The 12,913-nt window shown below is 30.0% G+C and overlaps 1 protein-coding gene across 1 annotated transcript in view; it reads right to left on the bottom strand.

The window, feature by feature from the left end:
• Positions 1–12,913, bottom strand: part of Art7 (arginine methyltransferase 7) — a 98,766-nt gene that overhangs the window by 73,200 nt on the left and 12,653 nt on the right. Inside the window, exons 2-3 of the mRNA XM_035352940.2 lie at positions 8,925–8,961; positions 2,680–2,829 (exon numbers count right to left, since the gene is read on the bottom strand). Coding sequence (XP_035208831.1) covers positions 2,680–2,829; positions 8,925–8,961 — 187 coding nt within the window. The remainder of the gene's footprint in view (positions 1–2,679; positions 2,830–8,924; positions 8,962–12,913) is intronic.

Below are 12,913 nucleotides of genomic sequence, written 5' to 3'. Positions count from 1 at the left end.
ACGAGATTCTTCTTCCATATGTGCATCTTTTTAGAGGCTCTATGGGTCCACAGTTCCTTTTCATGGACGACAATGCACCATGTCATCACACAGTAGCTGCCAAACAGCTCTTAGAGAGTGAGGATATTGAACGTATGGATTGGCCGGCACGATCTCCGGATCTCAATCCCATCGAGCATGTATGGGATTTTCTAGGCAGACGCTTGGCAGCTCGTACCTTACACCCAGTAACGATTCCGGAGCTTCGATTGGCGCTGCAAGACGAATGGGCAGCAATGCCTCAACAACTCATTGACACCCTCATTCTCAGTATGGGCAGACGCTGTGAAACCTGCCTAGCAGTCAGGGGAGATCATATCCCCTATTAAAGACCAGATGTTTCTTGCTGGACACCCATCACAGGGATGTTTCGGCCTTCAGTCGCATTGCGCTCCATGCTACTTTTTCAATAAAGCTTCTTTATCCCTCTGATTTCTCTTTTAGTAAGTGTTGCTTACATTACTCATGTTCTTACGTATTGGGGATCTTACGGTATTAAATGTGTTGATTTGGAAAGCTTTTGTACAAAGTTATATTGAAAAAACCGTCTCGTCCTTAATTTTTGCACACCAGTGTACATAAGATTGTAGTCTTTGGCCTTACATTATATGATTGCTGATATCTGAATATCTATGACAGTTAAGTTTGTGAGTCAACTTTGTGCTACATTTAATTGTGTAGTCTTCAACTACTAGCTTATTTTAAATTTGAACTTGCAGTCGCTTTAAATTACATTGCCACAAGACAGTTTCTAAATGGTTCAATTAATCATGTCCTTAGATCTATCAAGATGAATTCTTGCTTGCTTTTCGAGCATTTGAAATAAATATTGCTGCAAAATACCTCAGTGTGCATTGTAGAATGTGCATCACAGAATGATTTTAATGCAGAACGATCGAGGGTGAAACATCCCCCCAAAAATCAGTTATTTTAGGACCATCCATTAAAGAGGTACTTATATCTGTCTACAATGAAAGTTAGCTACCATCAAACTATGAAAGCTAGTGGAGATCAAACCAAAGCTGTGCCAATCATTCCTGTTGAATGCGAAAAGAACTGATATAACTTTACTTAACAGGCATTCAACCCACTTTGTTTTTGTGCTTCGTGAAAAAGCTTTTGCAGATTTCTACTCTTTTGTTATGCAATCCAATTTTATCGAAAGCTCTGTTTAGAAGGCTATGAGTATAAATCCACAAATATAAATCCACAAATAATTGTTCCAATCTATTACTGTTTCGTTGGTCATATTCAGCTGATCATACTGTGCCTATTAAAACACACCTTTTTTTTATTATAAGATTCCATAACTTTGAAATTAATCCACTGCTATTGTTCTGTTGAAGACAGGTTTCACATAATATTTTGTTCAAACCAGGGGAAAAAAAAATACAGCATTAACAGTTAATTTATATCTTTGCTCATAAAAACAAAAGGTGGCTTATAAATCGCACTGCTTGGCGACAGTTTCATGCCAACAAGATAATACATAAGTATCAGAACTTATTCCAACTAAAGTAAGATTTGTATGCTTTATTAAAAGTTTTTTTTTCATTCATTTTTATGTAAAATTTATTTATGAGCAGTTGAAGGCTTGTTGTAAAACATTGTTTTGGGGCCCACGTTTCAAGTCAAAATCATTTATACCAAGATATAATAAATGTTTAGGTATTATTTTCATTTACATTCAGGTATTATTTATTTTAAAATTCATTAACCCCGTAATGCACTCAACCAAGTTAACTTGGGTACACTGAACGAAATTATTTCTAGATATCCAAGCAATTACATAGAAGATTTTTTTTTTTTTTCAGATATTAAATACAACAGAACATATCTGCTACAGCTTTGAGTTCCAATAAAGAAAGAGGTTAAAAGAAATTGAGTTAAAATAAAGAACAAAAACTGGAAGGAAAAAAGACCACTTTCTGAATTTTTATTGGTGCAATAAGAAGTTAAAACGCTTTCATCTTGATCACTTTAAATTTCATACTATAAAAAGTCTGTGAGAATAATGTTAATTTTCACTGAGATTTCACTATTTTTCAAGCAGTTGAATCAATCTTTAATTTATACAGCACTTCAACACCAAAATACTGCCAAATCTTTTAATGGTTTTTGACTGCTTTTCATTAATTATTTTCACAACATCTAATGTAGAAATATGCCTCAATTTTCTGTAAAAAAACAAAGTGCTTTCATAGGGAACATACTGCTTGGAATGGAAAAGCCAGGAATATACCCTATAAATTAGCACATGACCATACAGTGAAAACATTATGTCAAACTAAATCCCATGACTGAATTCATACAGGTTTGTGAAGAATTACAGTATTTGATGGCATATAAGACGCACTGACATATAAGACGCACCCTTATTTAGAAAAGGCCACACACATGTAGATGTAGAAAAAGTTGTGTGTGTCTAGACCTTTATCCGGGCTAAAAATAGCATTCAGTATTTAAAGTTAACCTGTGTCCTTCACGTATATTCTACACAATCAATCACAAGTTGCTAATTGAAGTTTTTTTGAGAGGAGGGGAGAAATGAATATTATTATTTAATTACAAAATTGCAACAGCTGAAAATTATACAATGAACTGACAAAAACTGTTAGTTTTGATAAAAGAAAATTTTACTTCACATGCTGTAATGCTATCAGCACCACACCAAGCAGCCATCATCGATAACAGTCCAGTCCCCGTTCCTATGTCTAAGACTTTCGCAGCTTTACCTTGTTCTTTCATAGTATGTATGGCTTTCTTGATTGCAGAAAAATATTTTTCATTCTGAGGATAAAAAAAGAAAAATTGTATTATCATTATGTAATGCAAATAATAAAACTGCTTTTGAATTTGACTGAATGGAAAATATATTTTTATACCTACAAGTATGATATTTTTAAACAAGTCCTTTAAAAAGAATGCTGAACAAAAACAAAAAAATTAAGATAAAATCCCCAAAAAGGGTAAGGGAACTTCTACAAAATTTTAAAACAGGAATTAAATATTATAATGCAAAACACCCTTGCTGTAAAAGAACAATATTGGAGCAGAAAAAGTCTGTCAAAAAAATAAAAGTTAATTACCATATTACTTTAGATTCAAGGCAGAATTTTTATTCAAATTTTTAAGGCATAAAATTAAGATGTAACTTAAAGCATCATATTTCTCAATAAATTAGGTAGCTTATTATATTTGTATTAGAACCCACATACAAAAATATTAATGTTTCTTATTTTTCAATATCATAGCTGCCAACCTTAAAATATGAAAAACTGGGGAGTTCACCCGCCAAAAACTGAGTTTCAGAAGGTTGTCATGCTGCACGGTGGCATCCTTCCAAAAAAAAAAAAAAAAAAAAACATCAAAACCAATTTAAGTTTGTTTTAACAAAATTGATGATATGATTATGGCAATTCAGATTGAAAAAACTGAATAAGAAAAAATATGTAGAATATCACTAAGGATGGAGGAATGAAATTTGCACAATTGTAAGTTTCATTAATTTAATAATGAAACTTAAACTATGCAAATTTAATTTCCACAGTTAAATTTATTGCTGAAAAACACTTTCACTAGTGTAGGATACAAATTAAAAAACTAGCAGATTTAGTGATCTGCCAGAAGATGTGTCGAAAAACTGGGAATGTTGGCAACTATGCAATATCTATTTAATATCATTATTTATTTCTATTATTCTTCAAATTTTAACCCTTCAGTGATTAAGCAATTTTTTCTTCCCAGATATGCACGATGTCAGTCAGTCATAAATTTGTAATGCGAGCTGTGTTCATTTGCACCCAATGTGGTGCATAACTGGAATGTGAGCTGAGCTCATTAATAACCATCAAAAGGTTAAAAACGCTAGTGGACTTGGTCACAAGCGCGGCTTTTTATTGTTTTCTCCCATTTGAAAATCCTACTGCAGCTTAAATTCAAAGCAATGTAGTACTTAAACTGATAAGTTATTAAAAAAGCACCACTAATAGTTAGGGGAAAATAACTTTTCATACGTAAAATAACAAAAAAGATGAAAATTCAGCTGCTTCAAAACTGTTATAAAAATTTTAACTCTGCTAGCATCATGACATGATTTCTACATTTGAATTATATTTCATGCCATACATGATTTGCATAAAGCTTTTAATTTTTTACAGTTAAGAAATATTGTGAACTCTCTCCTAATCACTCCATCTCATAGGCAACCAAACCTGGCAATGAACATTACTTCTTAGAACATAAATAATTAAATAAAACATTGGTATTGATAACAATAACATTCTCTAGCAACTCTTAAACCTGAGAGCACCAAATATGTATCAAAGCAACCACTAAAATGGCATATATCATTATCAAACTAAAGTATTTCATGTACAATATAAATCAAACAGTTACATTCCTTGTTACAGCAGCAAAATTATTTTTTTAGAACATAGTTAATCATTAATTCAGTGTGGTTTGTGTGCTTGTTTAATCCCTTAGCGCATTTGCCCATTTCTGACACGTGCAAAAATTACTGGCAAATTTGCCATTGGCGATTTTGTATTTCCCGTTTTTTTATTTCTAATGCCTGTCTGAGATCAATTCTATTAAAAATAGATAGGTTAGATTATAATTAAACTTATTTACCATAGATGGCATCAATATGCAGCATTTGTCTTGTGTAAACCATGTGGTGTGTTTTTGCAACTTGTTACTGTTTTTTGTAACTTGTTTAGAAAAGTTATCTGATAATGAGTGACACTGATTGTTTTGAATATGCCAATTTATCAGAAAGTTTCAGCAATGAAAGTGATGATCTATTGGGTGAATCTGAAGATAATGATAGACATATTTTGGCTGCAGCAAGAAACTGGTATCAAATTAGTACAAATGAACCAAATGTTGCACCACCGAGATTTCCATCTGCAGTAAACCCTGGTTATCCTTTTACTTTGTCAGACTGCTATGATGATTGAATTATTTTTTTGATAACTCTCTCATGGACATAATTCTAACTAAAACAAATAGACATGCATTTCAACATCAAGGATCATCATCGAACCAATGGTCACCGATTATCATGAAAGAATTATATACATTTTTAGCCATAACTATACTGCAAGCTATAATTAGAAAAACCTGAGGTAAGGATGCATTGGTCAAAAGTTGAAATTTTTCAATTAGCAAATTTCCTAGTAAAATGTCAAACGGATACCTATGGGACTCTGAAAAATACCAGACTAGAAGTTCCATCTGAAATTAGAGATAAAAAACTTCAAAAGGGAGATGTTATAGCTTTTCAAAGAGGCAAAGTTATGGTAATGAAGAGCAAAGACAAAAAAAGGCATCTGTCTGCTTTGAACAATCCATAATACACAGCAGGAAAATATAAGTAAAACAGCCACAGATAGTATGCAAATAAAGAAGCTGAAAATTGTAACTGATTAGAAAGATACAATGGGAGGCATTGATCAGCTTGATCAGCAGCTCCAAGATTACCCAAGAAGAAAATGAGGAAAAAAATACTGTAAGAAAATATTTTTTCATCTTGTAGATATATCCATATGGAATTCACTTGTACTATAAAAAAAAAAAAAAAAAAAAAAAAAAAAAAAAAAAAGGAGGAAAACGGAACTATTTGGAATTCTGTAAAATGCTCATGGAAAAATTAATTGAAAAATACCATTCAAAAGAGTTACACAAACAGATTGGCCTGGTTCTCAACCTAGGCCTTTGAGACTAATCAAAAGACACTTTTCTGAATTTGTACCATTGACAGAAAAGAAAATGACCCCTTGTAGAAATTGCACTGTTTGTTGCAGTAAAAGAGATGAGAGAGGTAAAAAGATAAGGAAAGAAACAAGATACTATTGTATGAACTGTTGGACTTTGTCCCGTACCATCTTTCATGGTATATTATACCAAATTGATATGTAAGCCATTCTGATGCTTGTAAGTATGACAATTTGATTTTAATATTTTGAAATTCAAAATAAGCATGTAATCAAATCATTTACACTTTGTTTGTATAATAATTTTTAATTGGTATAATAATTTTAAACTATATTTTTTTAACTTTTATATCCCCCTTATTGCTTGCATACATGTACTTTTTCTCCCTTTCCCTTATATCATAAATCGTAAGTAACTTGAAATATAATTTTTGTAATGGATTAAAATGTTTAAAAATCAAAAATTAAGTCGTGAGATAAAAAAAAAATAACAGTTACAGATGATATTAGTGATAATCTACCTTAAACACTGCTTTTTATAAAAATATTCAGTATCCCCCTCAAGTGTCACAAATGCACTGCTGATTAATTTTTTGCAAAGCTGAAAGCCAACAGCCACTTTGAAAATTACAATGCACTAAAAATTCCATCAAAGAGCGATGAATCAATAAAATTAAAAAAGCAAGAAACATACATAATAAAACACTTAGTTTTTTAAAAGACTTTATGTAATCCTTTTGTGCTGTTGTTCCCCCATGTACAAGCAATCTGTTTTCGTTTAAAAAAACTCAGAAAATTGCAGAAATCTGACAAAGTACAACTTCATTCTCACCACGCACGTAGCAATCTACTGCTTTAAACAAACTTCAGAAAATTGCACTGATGTTCAGCGTCAGCACACAAATTTTGATCCATACAATTCAATCCTTTAAGAATATGAATTTTTGCATTCTTTAATGTCAGGCAAAACGATGTATTTCTGAAGAAATGCCATGCTTTCTTTTCTATTAACAAATTCCAAAATCCCATTATAATTCCTTTCAAGTGGGAAAAAATGCACTCTACAACAAAAATAAGCACAAACAGGCATCAAATTTGAAGCTAATGAATTGGGACTCATCTGCTGCGTGCACGTGCATACCTGGATTGCCACATAAATACATTTTGGAGATATCATGGGTTCACTATTTTGGTGACATAATGCATTATCGAGTGGGTACTTTTCAAAGAAAGGAAGATAATGAGAAAGTGCCAAATATTCATCCAATGGCATACTTCAGTGATTGACAATGGCATACTTCAGTGACTACTTATTGACAGTGCCAATAAGTAATGAATATTTTTTAAATTCCTAACAAAATTTGTAAGGCAGAATTTTATTTATTTTTGTTTTATATGAAAGATGTTTTTTCTATATTTTAAAATATTCAGAGTACTTTCGAAAATTAAATATCAAGTGATTAAATCATGTTTTTTTTATGTATTTTTACTAAAATATTTGCTACTTACCATTGTAATAATATATTGGTATCAGTAAACTGATATTCTACATTTCTCTCAGAATTTTTCTCTGAGAGACTCCCAAAGCCATAATAAATCTATTACGTAAATAATAATTGCCATCACTGATTGTCAATTTCTCTAAAATGAGCATCTCTATACAAGGCACAAATTGCACAGAACCAAGGGTGGTTGCCTTAAGAGTGGGCTTAATGTTGCACATAAAAAGTTACCCATTTTTAAAGTTAACGCAGCATTTAATAGAAAATAATTATATATAGTCTCCCATAAAAAGTCATATTTGGCTGGAAAGGGTGGTAGGCATGTACAAGATAATTTATATAGCTAAATCTCTAAGAAATGAGTATCCCTTGAGAAACTGTTTTCATATACAGCATGTTATAGTAACAAATGAGAATTTAATTCTTATAATGTAATATTAGTAATAATAAAACAAAGTAACTGTCTTCAGATTAAAGTTTTTTTAGTTTATTATGTTACTTAGTGTATACAATAAAATCAGCCTGTACTAGAGTATATAATGGGATATATTTTAGCACTTAAGTTGCATTTCACAAGTAAGATTTATATACTTATAAGAATTTAATCAGAAATAGCATGATAAATTCAGAATGAAAAAAAACACAGTAATTCCAGTTACATACAGATATCATAAGAGGTTTTCTAAAATAAATATCAAATTTAGATACTTGCATATTGTTCCGTCAACCATGAGAGTTCGTTACCATCAAACCATGAAAGCTGGCAGAGATCCCACTAAAGTTGCCGATGTGTTCTTCCGAATTCTGAAGAAACCAATGTCTCTTTATTTAATAAACAATCAGTGTCTGACCTGCTTCATTTATGCATCTTGAGAAGGGGCTTTTGCCAATTTCTACTATTTTGTTAAGCCCTCTGATTTTACCAGAAACCCTCTTTAGAACACTATGAGCAAAACTTGCCACAGGTAATTATTCCAATCTATTACCTTTTTGTCAGCATATTCAGCTTACCATATAGTACCCATTAATACACAACTTTTTTTTATGGTAGGATCTCATAATCTTGAAAATAATCTACTGTTAGTTCTTTTGTAGAAGGGAGGTCATAAATTCTAATAATTGTTTTTTCAAAATGCAAGGGAAAAAATATAGCAATAGCAGCTAATTTATATCCATAAAAACAAAATGCATCTTATCCAGAATTGGTTGAGATGCATCAGATGAAAGCACAGATGTTAAGAATGTGTTGCTGGGCTCATGTATAATTGGTGCTAAATCATGCTACTTAATGGTTGACAGTTCATGGGACAATACTTAAGTACCTAACTTTGTTTGATGAAACAGAAAATACAGTATAAAAAAAAAAGGAAATCCAAAACAAACATTTCATTGTAGAAGATACTAAATAAAGTTAAATCAAGATTGTTACCAAAAAAGTACTGACAACAACAAAAGACTAAATGTCAAGGCCCTTTTGCAATTTACTTCACAGCTGATACTGTGTAATTTAAAAAACTGTAATAAAAAATCTTTAAAATGCTAGAAAACTTGCCTTATTATAAATAGCAAAAGTTCTTTTATTCATATTTTAACTCTTTGGCAATATTAAACAACACCATAATTTAAAATATTTTTTAAAACTATGATATATTAAAAAAATTCTTACTCTCTCAGTATCATGTAGCATATCAGCATAGGATGACCTATAATAGAAAACAATGAATTCATACTTTTCCTAATTTACAATACATGGGAGCAAGATCTAACAAATTTTTTAAAAAAATACTGCATTTCTTAAAAATGCCCAGGTTTACTGGTTTCAAATTTCCTAATATTTAATTTCAAAATTCTATAACATACCCGGGCAATTTTATGAAAACTTCATATTTGTTATGAAAGCTGCTCTAGTTTTAAACCCATGTTTTTATAAATATTGCTCCACTCCACAATGATTATAAATCTTGCGTCAATTAGGCAACATGTCAACAAATCCGTATTTTTAGTGTGTACCAATGGCAGATATTTGGTTCCCATTTGGATTACTCTTCTTTGTAAACAAAATTCTTTCTCTAATGTGTGTTTACTAGATTTGGTGACTCATTAAAATTTTGATAATTTGAACCCTTCAGCTAGCCGAGGCCATATATATATATATATATATATATATATATATAATTTATTTACTAAAGAAATATTGATTATATTATCTCCTAAGATTAATTTTAGTAGAATTATCTAAAAAGAGTAAATCCATAGTTAGTAAATTTAATTCCAAAAACTGTTTTAAAGGAACTTGAATGTAAATTGTTAAAAATGTTTAACGGGGACTTGAATTGAATCATGAATAACAAAATTTCAATTGTAAAAAGAAATTAAATTAAAAGCAAGTAATCATTGCCATTGATCGGAAATTAGTTGACTTTTCAAGGGGAACAAACCAACTCCTGTTCAATGAACAATAATTAAAAAATAAATATGAAGGTGTTTTTGTCCTTTACTCAAGTAATAAGGCGATGCCAAACTGGCAATTTAAGTTAGGCCAAATATTTTTTTGAATTGAAGGGATCAAGAACCAATGCAGAGCCCTAAAGAAATTATTCTGATTAAGCATTTTCGCTAATTCAATTTTGAGTGAAAAGCAATTTATGCAGTAAAATTGATAAATTACTTGAGTGATTGTCCCCCGACACCTCGTGCTTATGCATTTTAATTCAAAACTATTTGTAAAAAATTAAACATTGGAAATTGGCATTATGAAATAGAACTCAAAGTAATTGAAATAAACATTAGAAAATTACGAAATATAATGCAATCTTTGCAAAAATAAATCAAAAAATAAAAATAAAAATTGAAATTAAAAATATACATAATAAGAAATATTTATTTAAAAATATATATAATAAGAATTTTAAATTTCAATTTTTTACAGAAATTTAAAATAATTATAAATAAATAATTAAAATTAAAATAAAAATTGAAATTTAAAATACATATAATAAGAATTATTTACTTTAAAATACAGTCAAAAGTCGTTAATCCGGACTCGTCGGGACTTCGGCGATTCCGGATTATAGATCATCAGTTTAAATCTGGTAAGATGGCATGCAGAAATTACAAAATTAAAAATATGAAACCATAATTTATGAAATAAAGAACAATTATGATCTAAAGGGTATCAAAATTTACAAAAAGAAAAAGCTTAATATTTATTTGTTTACTTTATTAAACATTTATTTCAATGTAAGTTGCTTCGTTTCATGTGATAACACTTTCTCTTTAATTCTATTAAACAGACATAATTTCTCGTTTAGTTACAAAGTTCCGCTGTTCAAGTCCTATAATTGCTGTGTTGAGAATATCGACTAATTTGTCAATGGAAATGTTTTCGTTTTCAATAACCTCTGGGTCACTTTCTTCACTATCGAAAGCGAATTATAATGACGAGGAACTTGATTTAAATCATATCAAAGACCGAGTACATAGACATGAAATACTATACTTAGTAAGGAATTATAAGCCAAATAAAATAAAAACATCTGCCCTGAAGATAAGGATAGTGCTGACAGATCAACTTCCAATCTGCCGCGTGAAATTGATAAACAGATTTCGAATTTCAGAACATACTTTCGCTTTGTAGATATAAATTACATATTAGTAAATATATATTGGAAATTCTATTTGACATAATCGAAAGTTCAAGCTTACTTTTATGAAATTGTTCTAAAAGTCTGCAAAAAATAATAAGCAGGATCCAATTCAAAGATTAAGGAGCAACACAATGTGCAACATTAACTGAATCAGATAATTTTAGCTTAGCTTATACCTCCGTTACGCATTAAACGCGCATGTGCACAAACATATTCGCAGCCGTAACGGTCTTACGCGCACTCTTAAACGCCTGTGCGCATGCATGAACGCAACGCATGCGCAGAAAGTTTGTAGCTTTGAGGTCCGGATTATGGGTGTCCGAATTAACGACTTTTGACTGTATATATAATAAGAATTTTAAATTTCAATTTTTATTTTTATTTTTTGATTTATTTTTGCAAAGATTGTATTATATTTCTTATATTTTGTAATTTTCTAATGCTTATTTCAATTACTTTGAGTTCTATTTCATTTAAAATATATATAATAAGAATTATTTATTTTAAAATATATATATAATAAGAATTATTTATTTTACAATATATATAATAAGAATTATTTATTTTAAAATATATATAATAAGAATTTTAAATTTCAATTTTTATTTTTATTTTTTGATTTATTTTTGCAAAGATTTCATTATATTTCTTATATTTCGTAATTTTCTAATGTTTATTTCAATTACTTCTATTTCATAATGCCAATTTCCAATGTTTAATTTTTTACAAATAGTTTTGAATTAAAATGCATAAACACGAGGTGTCGGGGGACAATCACTCAAGTAATTTATCAATTTTACTGCATAAATTGCTTTTCACTCAAAATTGAATTAGCGAAAATGCTTAATCAGAATAATTTCTTTAGTCCTCTTCATTGGTTCTTGATCCCTTCAATTCAAAAAAATATTTGGCCTAACTTAAATTGCCAGTTTGGCATCGACTTATTACTTGAGTAAAGGACGAAACACCTTTGTATGTATTTCTTAATTATTGTTTATTGAACAGGAGTTGGTTTGTTCCCTTTGAAAAGTCAACTAATTTCCGATCAATGGCAATGATTACTTGCTTTTAATTTAATTTCTTTTTACAATTGAAATTTTGTTATTCATGATTTAATTCAAGTCCCCGTTAAACATTTTTAACAATTTACATTCAAGTTACTTTAAAACAGTTTTCGGAATTAAACTTACTAACTATGGATTCACTCTTTGTAGATAATTCTACTAAAATTAATCTTAGAAGATAATATAAGCAATATTTCTTTAGTAAATAAATTATTATTAACTTACTTTGCAGCTATTGTGCAAGTAGTAGAATAACACGATTTCGCACTAAATGAATTTAAGATCATATAACATTATATATACAGTCAAAAGTCATTAATCCGGACTCGTCGGGACTTCGGCGATTCCGGATTATCGATTTTTCCGGATTATAGATAATCAGTTTAAATCTGGTAAGATGGCATGCAGAAATTATAAAATTAAAAATATGAAACCGTAATTTATAAAATAAAGAACAATTATGATCTAAAGGGTATGAAAATTTACAAAAAAAAAAAGCTTAATATTTATTTGTTTACTTTATTAAACATTTCTTTCAATGTAAGTTGTTTAAGTTGCTTCGTTTTATGTGATAATACTTTCTCTTTAATTCTATAAACAGACATAATTTCTTTCTCAGTTACAAAGTTCCGCTTTTCAAGTCCTATAATTGCTGTGACGAGAATACAGACTAATATGTCAATCGAAATTTTTTCGTTTTCAATAACCTCTGTGTCACATTCTTCACTATTGAAAGCAAATTATAATGACGAGGAATTTGATTTAAATCATATCAAAGACGGAATACATCGAGATGAAATACTACATTTAGTAAGGAATTATAAGCCAAATAAAATGAAAACATCTGTCCTGAAGATAAGGATAGTGCTGACAGATCAACTTCCAATTCATTGCATACCGCGGCGTTTCCCCCTCCCCCCGCCGCAGAGCAGCGTGAAATTGAT

This window comes from Stegodyphus dumicola, chromosome 8 (assembly GCF_044657685.1).
Source record: "Stegodyphus dumicola isolate Sdum_Otavi_A_Nest chromosome 8, ASM4465768v1".
NCBI lineage: Eukaryota > Metazoa > Arthropoda > Arachnida > Araneae > Eresidae > Stegodyphus > Stegodyphus dumicola.
The sequence above is the reverse complement of the archived record's forward strand: the minus strand, read 5'-3'. Positions and strand labels throughout refer to the sequence as shown.